This window comes from Microcaecilia unicolor, chromosome 9 (genome assembly GCF_901765095.1).
Source record: "Microcaecilia unicolor chromosome 9, aMicUni1.1, whole genome shotgun sequence".
NCBI classification, from domain to species: domain Eukaryota; kingdom Metazoa; phylum Chordata; class Amphibia; order Gymnophiona; family Siphonopidae; genus Microcaecilia; species Microcaecilia unicolor.
In genome coordinates, this window is record NC_044039.1 from 87,459,203 (window position 1) to 87,482,496 (window position 23,294).

The 23,294-nt window shown below is 41.9% G+C and overlaps 1 protein-coding gene across 3 annotated transcripts in view; it reads right to left on the reverse strand.

Moving 5' to 3' along the window:
- Nucleotides 1-8,025: 8,025 nt before the first annotated feature.
- Nucleotides 8,026-23,294, reverse strand: part of FMN1 (formin 1) — a 169,348-nt gene continuing 154,079 nt past the window's right edge. For 2 of the 3 annotated variants that reach the window (XM_030214200.1, XM_030214199.1), the window contains 3 exons: nt 20,739-20,888; nt 20,410-20,494; nt 8,026-8,777 (listed from right to left, as the gene is read on the reverse strand). In XM_030214200.1, coding sequence (XP_030070060.1) covers nt 8,712-8,777; nt 20,410-20,494; nt 20,739-20,888 — 301 coding nt within the window. In that variant the 3' untranslated portion in view covers nt 8,026-8,711. Of the gene's footprint in view, nt 8,778-20,409; nt 20,495-20,738; nt 20,889-23,294 lie in introns of those variants that run through there. The other variant, XM_030214201.1, reaches the window with a different exon arrangement.

Sequence of the window (23,294 nt, forward strand, 5' to 3'; positions counted from 1 at the left end):
TTTTTTTTTGAATTGTACTCTTTATCTGTAACTTAACGGAAGAGGTATCCACAAGGATACCAAAATACTTACAATCAAAAACAATAGGCATCATAATATCATCAACACAGACAACAGAAGGCATCCTTTCAGTTGAATTATTATATGACAGAGAAACAGCACTTTAATCTCGGCAAGATTTAATTTAAGGTGATTTAAACGGAGGAGTGGCCTAGTGGTTAGGGTGGTGGACTTTGGTCCTGGGGAACTGAGGAACTGAGTTCGATTCCTACTTCAGGCAGCTCCTTGTGACTCTGGGCAAGTCACTTAACCCTCCATTGCCCCATGTAAGCCGCATTGAGCCTGCCATGAGTGGGAAAGCGCGGGGTACAAATGTAACAAAAAAATAAATTAACCTTTATCCAGCTCTGCACCATTCGCAAACACAAAGTAAGGAAATGCAAAGAATCATCACTAATAGGAAAATAGAATTGAATGTCATCTGCATAAAGACAAGGCTGCAGACCAAGATAAAACAAAACTCAAGTTTGAAGTCATGTACAAGTTAAATCAAACAGCAGATAATGCTAACCCTTGGGGTAAGATGATAAATGCACAGAACAAAAACCTTGCAGACTTGCAAACACATAGGAAAGAGCAAAGGTGACTCAAAAGAGGAGGACTGGACAATGCTCTTGAACATAGAGTTTATTGATCAACCTATAGACTCAACACAGCCGTGTTTTGGCCAAAGGGCCTGCCTCAGAAGTCTTGAATTGCTGCAATTATTTGCTTATATGTAAACTTGGAATAATTTAGTTGAAATCGGTGAATGCTGATAGGAGTTTTGGCGGGAAGATGAAAAACCGCCATTACTATAAAGTCTGGAATACTTAGGAGTGAAGCACGTTTGGATCTCTGGACTAACGCTAACTGCATGTCTGGTCTTATGGTTTTATCTGCAGGTGATTGCCTCCTCAGCGCAGCTTTAGGTAGGGCTCCTCTGAACTGAAAGACAACAGAAGGCATCCTTTCAGTTATATTATTATATGACAGAGAAGCAGCACCTGAGTCTTGGCAAGATGTAATTTAAGGTGATTAACCTTCATTCTGCTCTGCACCATCTGCAACATAGTAAGGAAATGCAAAGAATCATCACTAATAGGAAAATAGAATTGAATGTCATCTGCATAAAGACAAGGCTGCAGACCAAGATAAGACAAAACTTGACAGTTTGAAGTCATATACAAGTTAAATTGAACAGCAGATAATGCTAACCTCTGGGGTACAGTAGCAGACACAGCTAAGCAGGATCTGCCAGGTTTAGTGCTTGGAGAGAAAACATTCGTAGCATACCTTCAGTTCGTCTAGCTCTTCATGCCTTAGATATCATCTTCTCATTAGACCAATAAAGCTGTTTGCCACCATAGTGACTGTAGTTGTAGCCATCAATAAACAAAAAAGTACGACAACTTTGTGGTGGCCAGGAAGGCACAGCTTCTGCTTCTTTGGGGGAGATGCTCTTCCACTGCTATTAGAAGTGCCTATACACAGGAGTATAGAACATTTAAACCAATTTTCTCAGCAGACCTTCAGTCAGTTGGTGCTGTATGTTTCTAGATCTCATGACAATAACCAACCCCTAGGTCAGGGGTAGGCAACTCCGGTCCTCGAGAGCCGCAGGCAGGTCAGGTTTTCAGGATATCCACAATGAATATGCATGAACTTGATTTGCATACACTGCCTCCATGGTATGCAAATCTATCTCCTGCATATTCATTGTGGATATCCTGAAAATCTGACCTGCCTGCGGCTCTCGAGGACCGGAGTTGCCTACCCCTGCCCTAGGTTAACCCTTCCTTTTCCAATGTAAGGATGCGTTTTTGCACTCTTGGTCTCAAAGGAAGCTCCAGGAATTCCTGTTTCTCCCAAGGTTAGGCCAGGTGATCCAGACAATTCCAATTTACTCAGGTCCATTAATTCTATTGGTCTTGTCTGGCACAGGAGAACTCAACTTGTCCATCTAACTTATTTCAAGTTTGGTCAACCACTGCAACTGTCCAAATTAAACAAACAGACTTCAGTTTCAGGGTCTGGTTGTCATGGAGAATCCTGTTCCATTCTTTCACTCTTCAATGGTTATGCTTCAGTCACCATGATTACTTGGAGGACTTTGCCACACTGATTCAAGCTAGGAAGCTACATACTTCTGTAGAGTACTTGGGACTATGTCAACTCTTGAGCTGTGCTGCACATAGAGAGCGTTTTCCCTCTTGCTAAGTTGTTCCTGCTCATCCTGGTGTTTCTTTCAGAATGGACCTCCAGGAAGATTAGCTTGGGGGGCCTTAAAGATTCAGGTTGCACCTCTCTCATGCTTTCAGGCCCATTGGTAAGGTCCTCGTTTAGCTGAATTATGTATGTATTGATCTTTCTGTACACTGTCTCTGTCCTGAGTGAGTTGAATTTGTTTCTCAAGGTGCAAAGACTTCTGCTTTTTCAACCCCTTAATAGAGTGACATTGAGGATTCACACCATGAAATCAATCTTTCTAGGAGCTCTCTTTTCATGCCACAATTCTGAGCGTCAGCCTTTACTGTGCAAACATTCCTTTCTCCTGTTCTCGTAGGTTTTGATCAAAACAGTTCCCTTCTTCTTTCAAAATGTGGTGGCTGTTTCCATGAAGATCTTTCTCGTATTTCCTTCATTTTGTAGGCAGGAATGTGGAGAAGAGTTCAATCTTTACATTTGTTGGATGTCTAATTTATTTATTAGGACTTATGTACCGCCGTTTTGAAGGAATTCACTCAAGGCGGTTTACAGTAAGAATAGATCAAACATGAGCAGGAGGCAATTAGAGCAGTAAAAATATTCAAACAACAATACAAAGTATGGCATGGTATACTACTTCAATAATGCCTAGATAGGGACCACTGGTGAAATATTCTGATTCTAATGTTGTATTACCACGTGGTGTTCAAAATATTCTGCTTCCAACAACTGCTGCTGTAAATCACACTTGTTTATTCTTACTTTTATTAAGAGGACCTCAGATCTTCCCAGCTTGGCTGTTCTATTCAGAACTCTTTTGCATGATATTTTCTTACATGCGCTCAAGCTGTTTTCTGGAAGTATTTATTATCACTGGTCCTATATTTGCTATCCAATTCTTTCAGAGGTCAGGATTCTAAATCACTGAAAAAAACTCCCACTCGGAGAAAAACCAGTGATTCCTGCCCTCTGAAACACAGCTTCCCCTTGTGTCAAGCAGAATATTTTCTGCAACTGATTCTGTCCTACATTTACATTTAAATAGGGTTGAATGCAGTGCTCAATCTCACAGCTTTTTGTTTGTAGGATCTCTATTCTCCCCAAACATAAACAGTCTGTACTTGGCTTCAGGGTTTTCCGTGAACCGCCAGTTACAAGCTGTTCCATGAACCACCAGCTACAAGCTGCATGTCACTGCTTCTTTCCTCTTTCCCATTGTGATGTATTCTGATTCCTTCTGTCCCTTCAACAAGAACTTCTCGTTTCGCTGCTTTCACTGCTGCGTCAGGAAGGAAACACTATTTCTGACATCCTCCTTGCATTTTTTTCAAGTCTCAGCACGTAATTCTATCTCAGAACGTATTTGCCAATATGTAGACGTCTTTCTGCGTCCTTTGGTGGAAGAAATACTGGCATATATAAAAGATTCCACCGATTTTTTGAACCAAATAAAAAAGGTGGAACTTTCCAACACTACAATATTAGCATCATTGGATGTATGCACATTGTACACCTCTATTCCTCAATGTGAAGCTTTAGAAGCAATACAGGAAGCTTTGGAATCAAGGGCCAGACCATGGCAAGTTCCGTCGGAATTTTTATGTCAATTAACAAAATTGGCATTAGAAAACAACTTTTTTGTGTTTGATGAAAAATTATATCTGCAAACATCAGGAATAGCGATGGGGGCCACGTTTGCCCCCTCGATAGCTAACCTATTCATGGCAGGGTTCGAAAAAAGATTCATCTATAAGTCCCAAAAATTTAATAAGGTAAAATACTGGGGTCGTTATATAGACGATATCTTTGTACTTTGGGAAGATACAGAAATGGTGTTCGGGCTATTTGTAGAGGAATTGAACCAATGCCATGCGACAATTAAATTTGAATATCAGGTACACAAAACTGAAATGAATTTCCTGGATATATGGATGCACAAGGAAGGAAAAACAATTCATACAAACATCTACACTAAACCAACTGATAGAAACTCTTTTTTGGCGTTTAACAGCATGCATCCTAAACATTTGGTGACGAGTCTCCCATTCTCTCAGTTTTTGAGATATCGGAGAATCTGCGATTCCACTCAAGTATATAATGAAAAATCGAAGGAATTACAAAAGAGATTGCTGGAGAGAGGCTATCCATCAAAAATAGTGCGGAAAGCTTGGAAGAGAGCAGGATATAACAATAGGGATTGGCTTCTGAGATCAAAAATAAAACATCAGACCACTGACTTAAATTGTATTCTCAAGTATAATGACCAGTCTAGGAAGGTGGCTACTATCATTAGAAAACACTGGAAGATATTACAGACAAAAGAGCAATTTAAAGATCAGAGATTAATGATATCTTATAGCAGAAACACTAATCTCCAGGATACATTATGTAATTCAGATGTGTGGTCGAAATATGAACAGAAACTGGGAATCCACAGGAAGTGTGGAAGGTGCAGTGTATGTCAGAATATGATTGAAGGTTCTCAATTAATATGGAACAATGGAAATAAAAGCTTAACCACCAGAGGAAACACAGATTGTGAGTCCATGAATGTGATCTATGCCTGTGTATGCCCATGTGAAAAAATCTACATAGGACACACCTCACGAACGTTTAAGACAAGAGTGATAGAACACAGACATGGCATAACTCACAGAAGACCGGAAGCACCAATGTCACAGCATTGCATTACAACAGGACACACATTTGATCAACTGAAATTCATGGTGATTGAACAGATACAACAGGGAAAGAAGGGGGGGGGGGGGATATAAAATCAAAATTGTGGCAAAAAGAACAAAAGCTAATTTACCAGTACAACACAATAGAACCATATGGTTTAAATAAAAATGTAGAATGGAAAGCGTTTTTCTAGAAAGTTGTTTTTCAAGTACTAGAAGTGAAAGCAATAGCCCTTTAAATATAATGGAATAGCTGATTGGATAAGAACAAGCTTGAGCGTTTGTTACAAAAACCGCGGCCATTTTGAAAAAATGCAAGGAGGATGTCAGTAGCCATTTTGAAAAAATGCAAGGAGGATGTCAGAGATAGTGTTTCCTTCCTGACGCAGCAGTGAGAGCAGCGAAACGAGACGTTCTTGTTGAAGGGACAGAAGGAATCAGAATACATCACAATGGGAAAGAGGAAAGAAGCAGTGACATGCAGCTTGTAGCTGGTGGTTCATGGAACAGCTTGTAACTGGCGGTTCACGGAAAACCCTGAAGCTAAGTACAGACTGTTTATATGTTTGGGGAGAATAGAGATCCTACAAACAAAAAGCTGTGAGATTGAGCACTGCATTCAACCCTATTTAAATGTAAATGTAGGACAGAATCAGTTGCAGAAAATATTCTGCTTGACACAAGGGGAAGCTGTGTTTCAGAGGGCAGGAATCACTGGTTTTTCTCCGAGTGGGAGTTTTTTTCAGTGATTTAGAATCCTGACCTCTGAAAGAATTGGATAGCAAATATAGGACCAGTGATAATAAATACTTCCAGAAAACAGCTTGAGCGCATGTAAGAAAATATCATGCAAAAGAGTTCTGAATAGAACAGCCAAGCTGGGAAGATCTGAGGTCCTCTTAATAAAAGTAAGAATAAACAAGTGTGATTTACAGCAGCAGTTGTTGGAAGCAGAATATTTTGAACACCACGTGGTAATACAACATTAGAATCATGGTATACTACTTGCAATGACAACACAATATGTACTAGAACATTAGAATTGGTAGTGAAGGGTAAGGCAAAGTTGTAACATATAGACGAGTAAGAAAGTAGGAAGAATTAGAAAGTAAGGTGATTGATTTGAAGAAAGTTGCACGTGAGGTCAGAGAGATGGTTAAATATTATCTCAGCTAGGGTAGGAGTAGATAAACATGTCCCACTGCAGTATGTACAGCCAGAGTCAATCCTTGTGTGTGTGAGTGAGACTAACAAGTTAGTTACTTCTTCCGTTAAAAGCTTGGTTGAAGAGCCAAGCTTTCAGCAGCTTCCTGAAGTAGAGATAGTCTTGTGTTAAGCGGAGCCTTTCAGGCAATGCATTCCAGAGTGTGGGGGCTACTCCTGAGAAGGCTTGCTTGCGGGTATCACATTGTGTAATGTCTTTTGGAGAGGGTGTAGTTAGTGAAAGTCCTTGGGAGGACCTTAGTGTCCTTGGCAGTGTGTGGAGGATCATCCTATTCTTCAGATACTCGGGGCCATTTCCTTTCAGTGATGAATTTGGTCAACAACTGCAGAGGTGGCAAGGTCATCTCTTTATACATCTGCAAGGCATTTTTGATTGGATAGCAGTGCGAGCGCTTTGTGTTTGGGGCAGAACTTATTCCAGTAAGTGTTTCACAATCCCACCCATCTTGAGAAGTGGGTTGCTACATCTCACAGGTTTTGGACTGGTGTGGTGAGGATATTATGGAAGACAAAATTATGTCTTACTTGCTAATTTACTTTCCTTTAGTCCCACCAGACCAGTTCAGAGACCCTCCCTATTATATCACCAGTTTTTAAACAGTTTTAAATTGCTGTAACTTTGCTCTTTTGTTCTGGTGTGAACTGTTATTTTCTCCTCATGTTCAACATTCAATTTTCTCCAAAAGTTTAAATTTCTAAAGCCTGTTTAACAATAAATAGTATTAATATGTATGACTCACCAGCTGGGTCAGGACCCCTGGGCTCATGGAGGTTAGAAGTAACCACTTCCTATACCCAGTTAGAACTCAAAAGGTCCAAAAGAAAAGCAGAAACAAAGGTTAAAATAAGTCTTTACCCGAGAGGTGTGCCATCTGCTTCCAGCAAAAATCCCTTTAACAAGAACCTTGGGAGAGGGGGAGGTGTGAACCAGACGTGAGAGAGGCTCAGCAGGCAGCCTGGGAAGGAAGCTGCATCTACTGGGCAATGTAATGCAGAGGTCTAGCTTATTACCTTTTCCATTTGGGAAGAAGCAATCATCATAGTAGTTCCAGGAAAGGGGTGTGGCTGGAAATACTCTAGCAGGACTAAATGCCAAGGAGAGAGGACTGGCTGAAAATCCATGGGTTACTGATAGTCCCAAAAGGAATAAAAGGCCTGAGGGCAGGTAAAAGCCAAGATCACCAAACTAGGGAAAAGTCTGGAAGAAAAAAACCTAGGAAGATTGTACTTGGTAGCCTAGAAGAGGGTTGGAACTGCCCTTGATTGTAAGGAGGGTTTGAAATAGCCCTGGGTTGTGAATAAGGTGTGGAGCTACCTGAGAGTGAAAAAGGAGGTTAGAATCGCCCTGGGTTGTAACAAGGAGTAAAGGTCTAGTTGACTTTCTATTATATAATTGTGCTGGGAAGCCAATAAATACTTTTGTTGCATTATGTTATTCTCTGGAAGATAAAGACAGCAGCATTGTTTAAGTAAATGAAAGTTGTGATACCCAGAATAAATGGTATTTTGTTTAGTCAAACCTTGTGAAGGCTTGGTTATTGGTGGCCACGTGGGTCACTGATAACTGAGAGGTTAAAGTAAAGGGCAAGGTAGCTCAGCCATAGCAGAAAAGGAATACCTCAGGGCCATCCCTTTCTACTACAGAAAAGGAGACTCCACTCAAGCAGTCCTTGGCTCCGGTGGAAGTGTTAGGACCGGAACAAACCCCACTAGGGGGCCCCCCAGTAGTGACATATGATAACTTAAAAGAATAGGAAAACAGGTGATCCATTGCTTTGTCATTTAAAATGCCCTTCTTGGGCAAAATACACAGGACTTTTTTCTTTGACTCTAGCCAGTGCTGAGCAGGAATAACCCACATATTCTGGATTGGTCTGGTGGGACTAAAGGAAAGAACATTAGCAGGTAAGACCTCATTTTTCCTTTGTGATCCTGAGTTGCGCTCAGGTGATCTTTTTCTTAGATAACTTGACATGCTAATTAGGAGTTTCACCAGTTACTATGGAGATGACCCATAAACTGCCATTGATCTGGTGGAATGCAAAACACAAGGCACAGGAGGAATGGTGCAGTTCCAGGGGAAATGCTCTCCTTCTAAAGATGCACTGCTTGACTAAGTTGTATCCTTTAGAAATGACATGTATATTATTTCAGGGACTTTATTTTGGAATCAAATAACATGGAATTTCTACAGCAGAGTTAGCTTTACAAGACAAACTGTTCATCAAGTACATAAAATTATGCTTAGAAAGAGGTAATTGTCCTTGGTGATTTGTGTCACATTCCCAAGTAAAGTTTGTTCTTCTGCATTTGTTTAGCAGGTCTTAAATAATCCTTCAAGAAAAGTGCTACATTTTAGTCTCTTTAAGCCATATGAACAACGTGTACATGAAACCTGAGTGTTCAACCTAATGAATGACAAATCATTTACTGATACCACATTAGAAAAGTCATTTGCTGGTCATTTTGGGAGGCTTCAGCCACTTGGACATTCAGGACACATATTCCTCCTGAAACGGGGCAGGTGGACCTTTTGCCTTGCCTTGAGTCTTGGAGTCATTATTGCGCTGGGGATTCTCTCAGGTGCTGCTCAACATTTGCCTCTTTCTGTCGCAGCCGCTCTTTCTGTTTAAGAAGAATAACTTTATTATAACATCTTTCTCTAAAAACTTTATCTGGTATTTAAAGACTACTATCTAACAACCACTAATATTGTGTGACTGAACTTTTATTTCTCAATTTTCTCTACTACCTTTATTGTGTGGCTTACTACTGCAAAATCCTATATAATAATTTGCACCTCTGTCTGGATGTCTGGGTTTGTAACACACTTCCCATTGGTCCGCCCTGGCGATGACATCAGAGGGCGGATCAGTGAGAGGGAAGGGAAGCCAGCACCAGCCAGCCACAGAACGTTGAAGGTGAGCAGAGAATCGCCCCCCTCCCCCCTGTCCTCCCTCCGAGTTCCAGGCCCCCCTCTCCTCCTCCCCCCTCTCCTCCGAGTTCCATGCCCCCCTACCTCCCTCCCTCTCCTCCCCTCCGAGTTACAGGCTCCCCTCCCCTTTGAGTTGCAGGACGCTCCCTTCCCCTTCGAGTTGCAGCCCTCCCTCCCTCCTTCCCCTCCGAGTTCCACGCCCCCGCGCCTCCCTCCCTCTCTCCGAGCGGAAGCACGACCTGTCCTCCGGCAGCCCCTCGCCTTCCTGCGTGCCGGCTGTAATTTAAAAATTCTTACCTCGGGGGCCGGCGTCAGCAGTGAAGGCGAGTGGCGCTTCAGACTGCCTTCCCATCTGTCTCAGCACTGCCTTTGGTCCCGCCCTTCCAGAAACAGGAAATGAGGGCAGGACCAAAGGCAGAGCTGAGACAGATGGGAAGGCAGTCTGAAGCGCCGCTCGTCTTCACTGCTGACGCCGGACCCAGAGGTAAGCATTTTTAAATTACAGCCAGCACACAGGAAGGCGAGGGGCTGCCAGAGGACAGGTCGTGCTTGCACTCGGAGGGGAGAGAGAGGGAGGGAGGGAGGCGCGGAACTCGAAGGAGAGGGGGGCGTGGAACTCAGAGGGGAGGGAGGGGATCCTGGAACTCAGAGGGGAGGGGGTCGGTCCTGGAACTTGAAGGGGAGGGGGGCAGGGGGGTCCTGGAACTCAAAGGGCAGGGGGGTGCCTGAAACACGGAGGAGAGGGAGGGAGGTAGGGGGGCATGGAACTCGGAGGGGAGGGGGGCTGGAACTCAGATGAGAGGTAGGGAGGGGGGCATGGAACCTTGCTAGCACCCGTTTCATTTCTGTTGGAAACAGGCCTCTTTTACTAGTTACACAATATTAATACCACTAAACAAAATCAAAACCACATATTTACATTTTTAAAAACCCTGAAATTTCATTAAACATTATAAAAAGGGGAAGCAAGTTCCAAAGAGACTAACTACAAGAGCCACCATTTGAACATATGTAGGCATCTGCAAGAAAATCTGATTAGTAGAATAAATAAATGGCCTTATAGAAACATTGTTCAACAAAAGAGCAGATATACAAAGGGGCTTTAGAAATCATGATTATTATGTTGAACTTGATGCACAAAAATTTAAGTATTTATTTAATATGTTCCAAGTTAATTCCTGGAACACAGGCTGCTGTATTCTTAATATGCTAAATATGGAAACACCGATAATAAAGAGATTTATTTATTTAATTATTTATTACAGAGGCTCAATATACCACACTGGGTCCACAGTGGCTACTGCGCGGTTTACAATAGTAAAATCAAAAATTCTCCTGAGTAAGATACAGCAGGGAAGGGTGGACAGGAAGCAGGTCAGCCAAAAGCTTCAGAGAAAAGGTGGGTTTTTAGCAGGGATTTAAATCTTGGTTAAGAAGGTTTTAGACAAAGATGCGAAGGAAGAGCATTCCAGAGAGAGGGCCCCAGAAAGCTAAAAGAGGTTTCTCAGGAGAAACCTATCATGGTCAGACCATTTTCTAATTAAAGTTTCCCTAAGTGACCACCTGAACCAAATGGCACCTCCCAGAGTTTGGAAGGAGATCAGAGAAAAAAGAAAAAAACCTGACCGTTGAGAATTTCCCAGAAGCATAGGACTATCCACATGTGGATGAAAAGACAAACACAGTATCAGAACAGGTTGACATTTGGAATACACACTTAGCCAAGACCTTAGAGAAAATGGCACCACTAAAAAATGCTCACCTTGGTCTTCTCCAAAACTTCGAATCCTTAAGTACAAAGGACAGAAACTCGAAAGGAGTTGCCTGGATGAAGATAGGCTAAACTGTAGCAAGCACATGACAAAGTATCGTCAAGCCTTAAGAGCAACCAAAAAGCAATATTTCTTTCAATGCATTGCGCAGACTGCCAATTCAACCAAGCAGCTGTTCAGTATAGTAAACAGCCTACTGTAACCCCCACAACAGAAGCTGCCTGCTCAGTCAAATCTGAACCGCAATGATTTTGCTGCATACTTTGCCAACAAAATTAAAAATTTCTGCAAGGATTTACAGGCAATCCCACCCAGTCTCCAATCAGTTAACCAGGAGTGCACAAACTCACCCTCTCCTGACAGAGACAGATGGGACGCTTTTAATCCAATGACAGAGGAAAGCTTTGACAAAATCTTAGGAGACCTTCGACCAACTACCTGCTCCCTCAACCCCTGCCCATCAAAGATAGTGCAGCAGGCAAGTATGGGCCTCATAGAAGGCACCACTAAAATTGTGAATGCCTCTCTTTCTAATGGGCAACTACCAACAGCATTAAACAGGGCAGTAGTTCACCCTTTACTAAAGAAACACAACCCTGACCAGGACAAACTTGAAAGTTACCGGCCAATATCCAACACCCCATTTCTAGGGAAACTTATAGAACAGTCTGTGCTCAACTTCATGATTGACTGGAAAAGAGAAACTGGCTAGATCCATATCAACCAGGATTCAGACCTGGCTATGGAACAGAAATGGTCCTCGTATCCCTACAAGATGATCTTCACAGAAACCAAGACAGGGGATTCGCCTCAGTGTTAGTACAGAAACCGAGACAGGGGATTCGCCTCAGTGTTAGTACTGTTAGTTTTCTCAGCAGCTTTTGACACTGTGGATCATGATATCATGCTAGCATGACTAACAGAAACAGGTATCAATGGAACAGTACTTGCCTAGTTCAGATCCTATCAGTAAGGCAACAATTCATAATGTTTGGCAGCAACTTATTGCCACCATGGGCATTGACCTATGGGGTACCACAATGATCGCAACTGTCACCTATTCTGTTCAATATCTACCTCAAGCCACTAGCTGAGCTGATTTGGACACTCACTTCTACATCTATGCGGATGATGTGCAGCTACTCATACCCATTGAGCCTGACTTACCTACAACCTTGGATAAACTGATCACCTAACATCAATTCAAGAATGGGCTGAACACTACAAACGTTGCCTGAACGCAAGTAAAACCGAGATTCTCTGGGTCCCTAACACATGCATACATACCTGACATCAAAATCTCTTTTGGGAAGTACGAACTCCCCCTCAAATCACAAGTCAGGAACCTTGGACAGTTACATCTAACACTTACTCTGATTCCCCAAATCCAAGCTCTTGAGCTGCTTCTACTATTTGCGACAGTTACGCTGCCTCTCTCCTTACATCGATAAGGTAAATCTTATCCCATTTGTGCATGCCATGATAACATCGACTAGATTATTGCAATGAACTATACAACGGTCTGACTACAAAGGGCCTGCACCAGCTCCAATTGATTAGAATGCTGCAGCAAGACTCGTAGAAGGTTGCAAGCAATGTGAACACATCACACCATTTTTGCAAAAATTTCACTGGCCACCAGTACAACATAGGGCTAAATTTAAAACCCTTTGTCTGATCTTCAAGGCCCTTAAAGGAAATGGCCCTGAGTACCTGAAGAATAGGATGATTCTCTACACACTGCTAAGAATATTAAGGTCTTCTCAAGGACTATCACTAATCACACCCTCTCCAAAATACATTACACAATGTGATTCCTGCAAGCAAGCCTTCTCCAGAGTAGCTCCTACACTCTGGCATGCACTGCCTGAAAGGCTCCGCTTAATACAAGACTATCTGTACTTCAGGAAGAAGGTGAAAGCTTGGCTCTTCAACCAGGCCTTTAATGGAAGAAGTAACTAACTTGTTAGCCTCACTCACACATACAAGGAGTGGCACGGGCTGCACATACTGCAGCAGGACATGTTTATCCACTCCTACCCTAGCTGAGATATTATTTAACCATCTCTCTGACCTCATGTGCACCTTTTATTAGTCACCTTATTTTCTAACTCTTCTTACTCTCTTACCTATCTATATGTTCCATCTTTGCTTATAACCTTCACTGTCAATTAAAATGTTCTATTAACATATTGTGTTGACATTGTAAGTAGTATACTATGCCATACTTTGTATTTTTATTTGGATATTTTTACTGCTGTAATTGCCTATTGCTCATGTTTGATTTATTCTTACTCTACACCGCCTTGAGTGAATTCCTTCAAAAAGGCGGTAAATAAATCCAAATAAATAAAGTCAGATGGAAATAGGGAAGAGAGGGTACAACCAGAAGATTAGCAGTAGAAGAATGCAGGGATCATGTAGGGGTATAAGGGATCAATACAGAATGGAGATAAACTGGGGCAGAGGGACAGCATGCTGTAAAGACCAAACAATCTTAAACTTTATCTGGGCTATGACTGGAAGCCAATGTTCCTGTCGGAGAAAGGGGGTAACATGGCTGAAACAATGAGAAAAATGCAGAAGTTTAACAGTGGTTGATTGGATTAACTGGAGACGATTAGTGGAGTAGAGAGGAAAACAAGCATAAAGGGATTTACAGTAGTTGAGGTGGGAAATGACAACAGAGAGAAGCAATGTACGAATGAGTGAATGGTCCAGAAACTAACGCAAGGCATGGATCCGATGAAGGGAAAAGAAGGCAGAGCATCAATCTGAGGTTTGAACGATAGTTTAGTGTCAAAAATGACACCTAGAATTTTGACTATTTCTCAGAAAGACAAGGTATGGTTGTCAATGCAAGGAAAACTGGGTTGTAATTACTTTGTACATGATCATAAGCAAATCTGATTTCTATATAAGCGCATAAGTACTGAATAATCCAGAGATGAATAAAACATGATTTGAAAGTAGTACTGATTTGCATCATCATAGTTAAGAATGAGTCAACCATACTCCCAGCACCTTCACTTTCTCACTAATAATTAATACTTGAATATCTAGCTGAATCTCAATACATAACATGCATGTGGGGTCTTAGCATCTGTAACATCTCCATTTTAATTTGATTTAACTTAAGAGTTTGAACTAGTCAACACACAGTCTCATTCAGGCATTGACTCAACCTAGAAACACATGCCACAATAGTTCTCTCTGAGTTTACATTAAATCTGTGTACATCATGTATCTAGTCTGGGCTGAATCAAAGATCCGATTAAAAGGATCCATATTCTAATTAAATAAAACAAGTGCCAGGAGTGAATCCTGTGAAATACCTGAAGTTAGGGTCCAAGGCCAAGATAAATCAGAGCCATCTCATCTCTTTTAAAAAGTAAGAAAACCAACCAATGCTTTACTCCTGATACCATTGCCCTGTAAGTGGGATAACAACAATTCATGATGCATGGTATCAAAGTTGGCTGACAGATCCAGTAAGATAATGAAATTAGAAGCAGCATCCAAGCTTCTAGGAAGGTTATTTATTTATTACATTTGTATTCCACATTTTCCCACTCATTTGTAGGCTCAATGTGGCTTACATAGTTCTGGAGAGGCACTTGCGGACTCCAGTACAGACAAATACAAAGTGATGTTGTGGTTAAATAGTTAGATAAAGCTAATGTGGTGCAAAACCACAATCAATGATGAGAGCAATCTCAGTGCTATGGCTTATACAATACCTAGATTATCCCATAGCTAGAAGATCATTATTCTCCAGAAAATGCACTAACTCAGTTGTTGCCACTTTCTTTTTTAATCTGCCTATAAATGATAGGTGAGAAAAGGGTCTAAAAGCAATAGGACTTTTTTTTGCTCCCATTTGCATGGAGGCAGGGAATTGGGTTGTGCTCTTTAACTACAAATCCCTCCAATACTGTAGTTGCCTGTAATAGGCTCTTTAAAACACATGTCCAGCTCCCTATGTCTTATGGGACTCTTATTAGCTTGCCTTGTTTATATTTATGTTTGTTTATATTTATTGAACTTGATATACCTCCTTTACTCATTGGAGGCCAAAGTGATTTACAAATAAAACATAAATTAATACCTAAAAACTAAGAAACAGAAAGCCATTTTAAATAGGAAAGATACAATTCAATCATAAAAAAGGAAAAAAATGGGGAGTGGGAAAAAAGAGAAGAATAAAATTATATAAAAACACAGTTTCCCTAATTTCACCCACTATTGTTGAGTGGTATTAAATGCCAATTGAAAATGATAACTTTTTAGGCATGACTTAAATTTAGGTAAAGAGAGTTCTGCCCTAATATTTGGGGGGGGGGGCAACTTCATGGGCAACTTCATGGAATGCTTTCTTAGAGGGAGGGAGCATTAACCTCTTAGAATCACGAGATCAAAGCTGATGGGAGAGAATGTAGGGATAACCAGTGAAGAAAGGTAAATGGGATTGCTTAAGTGAATGGCTTTATGGGTAAAAATGAGTACCAGTAACAAATATATCTGATGAGCAAGCAATGTAATTTGAAGAAAAGCAGGGTGATTGGGTCGGAACGGCTGAGTTTTGAAGTGTTTGAAGACGACATAATTGTGTTTGTGGCAAACCTGCATAAATGGTGTTACAATAATCGAGTCTGGAAATTATAAAGGCATGTATTAAGGTGTGCAGTGAAGCAAAATCAACAAAATGTCAAATGGAATATAAATGGTGAAGCCAGAAAAATCCTTTTTTAATTACTTGTGAAATCTGTTTTACAAAGGAAACTTCTGAATTGATAATAATACCTAAGTGATGACATGAGTTAACTGGTATGAGTGACAAATTAAAAAGAGAACTTGGTCAAGTGGGATATTAAAGGATCTACTGACCAAACAAATCATTGTTTTTGAGAGGTTAAGGAGAAGCTTCTGAGTAAGCAACCAATTAGAAAGTGAGTTAAGAACTGTTTGCCCACAGGAGCCAAGTTCAGTGTTTAAAGGAGAGATGGGATAAATCAGAAAAATATCATCAGCATATTTTAAAAAATGAATATTCGAATCTTGCAACAAAGTTGCTAGAGGGCTGATGAAGATATTAAATAGAAGTGGAGAAAGGATCGATACCTGGGGTACATCACAGGTAAGGGGAATCTGTTTTGATTGACCATTGGGGGTTATTACTGAGTAAACTCTTTCAGAAAGGAAGGAAGTGAACCATTTGAGTGTAGTATTTGTTAAGCCTACAGACTGAAGACGAGAATGATTAATAAGGTCAAAAGCTGCTGATAAATGAAATAAGAAGAATGTATTTACCAGATTCTAAGGTGGAACGCAAATCACTAACGGGCCGATGATCAAAACCCAGCGCTATTCAGGATAGCGCTCTCAAAATACCGCCATTCCACCACCATAGTAGCGTGGTCATGATCAGAGTTAATACATGCAGATATAAGCAGCGCTATAGTAGTGCTAACCCCCTCTAAACAGCGTAGTAAAACATGCTAAGCTGCTGGGGCGCACAAGCATTAATCTGTGCCAAAAAAACCAGGAACAACACACATGTGCATAGGTGGGGTGCGCCATCGTGTGCGTCCTTGTGTAGGACAGCTCATCGGTGTGTCATAAAGTACGACAAAACATGCTGTCAAAGTGCCGTAAAAAGATAGCTTGCTTGTTGTTCTATAGGTGGCCCTAGTCTTTCTTTGCATTGGCTTTGTACCTTGCTTCACTGTGCCTGTAGCATTTTCCTTCTGGCTTTTCTGTCGCATCACAGACCAGTTTGAGGTAAGTGTATTTGAGTAGCCCCATCGTTTGTGTGGTGGGCTTAAAAGTAATGCTTTTTTGTTTTCTATTTTTTCAGGTGCCTGTCCTTGCTCTCATTGGCAATCCCCTTGCTATCTTGGGGTTTTTATTTTGCTCTGATGCAACCTGCTCGACAATAACTGTGTCAAAGGCTGCGGTCATATCAAGAGAAAACAAAATGACATCCCTACCTCCATCAAGAATCAATTTCACATAGTTCACCAGACCAAGAAGCATGTGTGCTGTGGAATAGTAGGAATGAAATCCTGTTTGATGGGGATGTAATGCGTTGGTCTGATCCAGATAATCAGACAACTGGACTGCAACAATTTTTTCAACTATTTTGGAAACAAAGGGTAAATTTGAAATTGGTCTATAATTGGCAACTGAGGAGGGGTAAATCCTTGATGAGGAGCAAAACGGTAGCTTGTTTCCAAGGGGGGCTTGGAAAAAGACCAGTGGTCAGACTGTTTGTAACCATGAAGAAGAGGAAGCAGTGTTTGAAGAAACTAGACTAAGAGAAAAGCAGGGAAAGGGTCATTGAAAGGTGATGAGGGTTTAATGAAGGAAATTGTTTTAGCCAGATGAGCGGGAAGACTGAAAGAAGCAAGATAGGTTGAGGAAATAGTGGAGAAAGAAGAGGGAGAGACAGGGGAGGAAAATATTGGTGGAGGAGGAGATAGAGAGGAAGCATGTACCTGCCTAAGCTTAGAAGTATTATAAAAAAAAAAACAGAAGTAAAATCCTCAGCTGAAAGTTGGGAAGGTGTGCTAAAGGTGGATGGACTAGTGAGGCATGTCAATGTGCTACAAAGCTTGGAAGAGTGTTGATCACAAAGTAAGTTAGATAAATTTAACCTTCACAAGGCTATTCTTATGGAGACTAGAGTGAATCCTAAAGACTCTCAAGAGTCAATGCTGTAGGATTTTTCCGACAGATATGTTCAGCTCTGCGGACATGACGTCAATGGAGATGTAAACCATGATGATACCATGGTTGGGAGCTTTGATTTATGGGGGAGTGGGACAGAGCTGAACATGATTTATCCAATGATGCACCCGAGTGTAGCATTCCAAATGGAAATCTATTCATTGAAAGGCAAGGAAGAGAATCCCCACAGTGTTGGATAAAACTGTCCGAGGTAAGTTTATGAAACTTTCTGGATGTACAGGACCTTACTGGAAGATGAGGGCTGGTTGAGGTAGTAGGTGCCAAGATGGAAAAGGAAATTAAGGAGTGGTATGATCAAGGAATGGGAGAGAGAGAAGGTTGGAAGATGAGCGAGGCAGAAGCTGACTGGGTGATAACATGATCAAGTATTTGGCCACTGTATGGGTAGGTATAGTGACTAACTCAGTAAGATTAAAGTCCTGCAAATAGTCTCCTCTAGCATCAAAGACAACCCTCCCCCCCAAAAAAAACTGTCTTCTACTTGTGGCCTCTGATGTTAGGTTTTAACCAACAGACACCAATAAAACACCCCCAGTGCAAAAATAAGTGTTTATTGGACAAACACTGGGGAAAAACCTTCTTCACCTAGTACCCTCTCCCCCCTTCCTGGGCCTATCTTGGATCCTCCACTTTGTTATTCTAATTTATGACTTTTTCACACTAGATTCCTTAGTTATACAAATATAGGTATTTGATTCCACTAGAAAAGGTATCAGCAATGTCACCTATGTTGTGAAGAATAAACACTGTTCTCTTAGGCTTCTGCAGCTGGTATCAAGATTCTTGCAAAATGAAATAAAACTACTTGTAAGGAACCCCTGTTTCACCATCATCTCTTTATAGTGGTATTAGAAGTGCTTCAGGGTTATATCTCACCCTGAAAAAAGCCACAACAAGATGGCCGAAATGCCGGTCAAGCAAACTCAGATGTGGCACCACACAGGCAGCTGCAAGAATCAGTAAACACTGATTTCTTTCTTGTACCCTCAAAAACCTCTAATCAAACATCCAAATTTGCAATTTACAAATCTTAAGAATAGAAATGCTAATCATATATATATGCAATTTGATATTTGAAGGAATTCTGTGCAACTGGAGTGTGCAGAATTTGTGTAGAATCTCCTGCCTGTGCAGAGGCCCACATGGTTCAGTGACCCCTCCGTTACTACCCAATACCAATTAGCACTGCCCTGTTATGCCAATCACCTGCCAAGAGGAAGAGGACAGCAGATGCATGTTGAGCCACATCCTCCTCCTCTGATGCCAGGAGTCAGACTGCTGATTTGAACCTCATAGCACACTGCATGTCTGAACAGCCACAGTCTGATTCTGGGTAGTAGAGGAGAAGTAAGGGAACAAAAGGGCATACTCTTCCTTTCGATGGATGTCTGATGTGATGAGTAGGTATAAATTGTTACTGTGTACCTGGAAGGGAAAGCAAGTTGGGGTTATGTGTTCTGGGGGAGGGAGGAGCAGAGAGACAATTGGTGTTGTGTGCCCAACAGAGAGGAGAGAACAAACTGGAGAGGGGGTGCCTGGGGGAAGGAGAAAGTAAGCTGAGTGGTATGCTTGGAGAAGGGAAGGGAAGAAAGCAAGCTGGTGTTGTGTGTACTGGGCAGGACTTTTTTTGAGGGGGTACAGAGTACTGGCACCTTTTCCATTGTCTGCTAAAATTGACCCATGGACCCCAAGTTTTATTGAAACAGGCTCTACACACCAATTCTGCCTTGTCAGAGATTCTGTGACTGGTTGCAGGGGGCCTGGCTATTGTGGGGTGGGTCCCTCAGAGATCATCCCACCCCTAAAGGGTGGCCTAGCATTTGAGTACCGGCACCTTTTTTGCTAGACAAAACGCACTGGTACTGGGGGAGAGGAGAGCAAGCTGGTGGTGTGTGTGCCAAGAGGGGACAGAGAGCAAGGAGGAGACAGATAAATCACTGGGGATGTGCCTGGGGATGGAGGTAAGAGAGCTCAGGAATGAGAAAAAAATGGAGAGAAAGAACAAGTCTGGTGACAAAGAGAACTGAAGAACTTGTTAGGAGGGATGGAGAGTACTGGGGGTATACTACAGTCTACCTAGCCAGGGGGTGTGGCTGAGGTTGGCCAGGGGAGCAGAGAGAGGGACAGAAAGCTGGTGAGACAGGTTTGGAAAGAGCATGGGAGAAAAGGGAGAAAGCTGGAAAGTGTCCATCCTGGAGAGGGAGCAGAGAATTCTGGGACTGCCTCTATGGAGGGAGTTGGCAATGGAGTACTTGGCTAAGTTGGGGAGGGTGGAACTGGAGAGAGAGATTGCTCGACAGGGTTGACCCTAATGACAGAGAAAGAGAGGGGAGGAAGTGTCAGGCTTGTGGTGGGGAAGACCCAACCCTTATGATGGGGAGAATTCTGCACACAAAAAAACAATTACAAATAAAGGGCTGGATTTACTGAAAGGTGCTATTGCGTATTTAACATAATATTTACTGCAGGTTCCATTTCATGCAAGGGGATTTATTAATAACATGCATTGAAAGCATTAGCGTGTACTAATGTGGTAGCACACTTTAGTAATTCAAGCCCAGAATGTGAGAATTTGAAAATAATGTGCACAGAATTTTAAACATTTTGATGCAGAATTCCTAATTGTATTTTGTAGAACTTCCCCACGAGTAAAAGCTTATATATGTGTGCAGTATGCATATTAAATTGTGTAGTACATATATACCACCTGCCAACATTCTGCAGTGTATATACTACACAGTGAATACAGTACATGTGCTTCTCCATACAGGCAAGTCACCATAAAGAGTAAAGCCATTACCAGGCTGGCTGTGGGGTTGATCTTTTTAGTTTCCACCTTCTTTTCTGCTGTTAGCTTGCTCACAGATTGTTGTGCCACTCTCAGCCTAAAAAACATAAAAATAAACAGCTTAAACTACTCCATGTTAGAGAAAAACAAACCTGGAGTCATCAACTTCTTATAATGACTCTGGGCAACATTGAATGCAATACTCAAGGTGAGGTCGCACCATAGAGTGATACAGAGGCATAATAATATTCTTAGTCTTATTCTGCCTCAAGAGGAGAAGAACTGTTGCTCTTAGGAACAGACCTACACTTCTGATAGGCTCAGAGGGATAAGAACCATACCTTTCTGCAGACAGGGATTTGTTCTCTCGTTTCCACATAGTCTTGAAGTCATTGCAGAACTCGTACCAGACGGTGAATACATAGCTTGGGACAATCTCTTTCTCCCCAGGCTTTGGCTTCAGCCCAAAGTAATTGATCATCTCATCAAAGCTATGGATAAAAACAAAACAGCAGAGCAAATGATTTTATGGGGAAACTGTACCCTCCCCTAATATTACACCTGGGGAATTTGGGCTCAGGCGTCATCTATCTGAATCCGGCTTATAAGCAAATTCACTGTTCATCTTGGTGCAGATCACACTTCCCAATCTTTAGTAAGTCATTTTATGAAAGGCCATCTTCATTTAAAGCCACTTATATGACTACCTGCACTGTTCCAAAATCTCAGTGTGGATGTCATACACATGATGAGACCTCCTTGTGAGTCTATGTACACTTGAAATCTCAAGTATTAAATCTTAAAAGAAATGAAGAAAACTTTGAAATGGGTCATGTAGCTTGCAAATGCACATAAATATTTTCTCTATGAGCCTAGAAGCCCATTTTCAAAGGGAAACCTTGCACAGTTGTCTTTTAAATTGAGACTGGACACGAGAACAGTACTCCCATTTCAGCACATACATTATATCTGAACCTCCATTATCTGCAAATATCTATTTGACAACTGCACTATATGACAGGGAGCAAAGCCTGTTCTAGGACAGCCATGGAGCCTATGCAGAGAAAATTGTACCACAGTTGGGGGCTGAAGCTGAGAACCAAACACAGGCGCTAGAGATGATTAGGGCTGGACTAGTACCCACATTAGTGAGCGCAGAATGTTCAGTGGCTCTAGAGTGGGAGGCAATGTGCACACCAAAGATTAGTGCAAATAGCATGCTAACATAGTCAAATTGATGTTAATGAGGTCATTTCCTATTCCATTCCAATGCTCAGAGAACAGTGCACAAAACGAAGCCACCTTACCGTTGAAAAAATAAAACCAGTTTGGAGCAGGTATTAGGGTGTTTGAAGAGAGGGTTTCTTATGATTCTTTCTTTAAAATCTGCCAGTTTTTATATAATTTGGAAGCAGAAGGAAGCCCGTGCAAGCCCCTAAGCACTGGTAGTGAGAGACGAATGTGTGTGAATCAGAGTAAACCCAAAAGTGAAAACATACATTGGCACATGTTTACAGCGTTTAAATGCTTATATTTAAAAGTGCAGAAAACAGACGTCAATGTGTGATTCACTTTCGGGGTTGCCAGGCACATGTGCACAAGAGCTGAGCTTACTGCAAAACTCTTCTGAACATGTGCCTAGCATGTTCCCCTCTATTGCTTTTGCTTTTACAGCTTGCATAGAATTAGAATACCATTTACTTTGAGCATTGGCAAGCTAGGTTTCTGCGCTGTTGGCTTACAGTGGGAGTTCTTTTCCTTGAACCCCAATGGGCCAATGCTCAGAAGTGTGCATGTCCCTTTAAAGGTGAGGATGGGGAAGAACACCCTACTTTGGTATCTACGGCAAGCAAACTAGTTTTGTACACAAAGCAAGACTGGGTAGAGTTAGGTTCACATTCCAACTAACCATATGACCCGGAGATTAGCCAGCTGAGTGGCCCAGAGGAGCTGGGAGAGGGAAGTGTTAGTTTCCCAGTACAGCACATAAATCTCTCTACATGAATGAAGGGAGAAGAACCTCACAGCCTGTGAGAAGGACAAGGGAGAAGCCAGAATTTGGGACCTGGAAGCAGTAGGTATCAAGGGTGGGGTGGTGGCGGCGGACCGCCCCAGGGGCTGGCAGCAAAGGGGTGCACAGAGCAGGCGTGTGGCTGTTGGCTCTTCTAGTCCCCTGCCCCCTCTGACATTACTTCCTGTTCCGGGGCAGGGGACTGGCAAAGACAACAGCTGCGCACCTGCTCTGTGCACCCCCTTGCTAGAAGGAAAGGTGGTGGGGTGACGCACTTTGGGAGTGTGGCACATCGGTGAACTGCCCTGGGTGTCGCACAAGCTAGGTACACCACTGCCTGGAAGGACCATGGCAGAGAAGCTTTGTGAAGGAAGCCTGTTAATCCAGAGCCAAAGAAAAGGAATGAATAAGGTACTGTTTGTGCAAACTTAAAAACTGATCTGATGGGGGAAGCCAGCAGAGCGAACTGGTTGGTAATGTTTGTTTGTTGTTGTTTTTTTTTTAGTACAACACCTAGTACTGATTTTTATTTAACAGCTGGGGGTGGAGGATAGGAACCAAAGTGGTTAAAAATGCTGTAGAGTGAGTAGTCCTATCCAGGGTGTGGAGGCTGTGGAAAGCTATGCTCAAGCCACTAAGAGAAAAGAGCTAGCTTTGGTTTTTCATGGACATAACAGTTAAACCCCTATGTTGCCTTTATTCAAATCTCCTAAGACAGAGAGAGGAAGTAGAGGGGATAAAGGATAATCAAATTCAGCTGTGAGAGAAGTGTTGCTGAGATGAACTGATAAACATATTCTCTAGCTCCAGCCAAAGAGAGATGGAGCTAATTTGCATAAAGAACTGCCTGCTCGGAAAGTTGTTCACTATTATAAGAAGCTGAGAA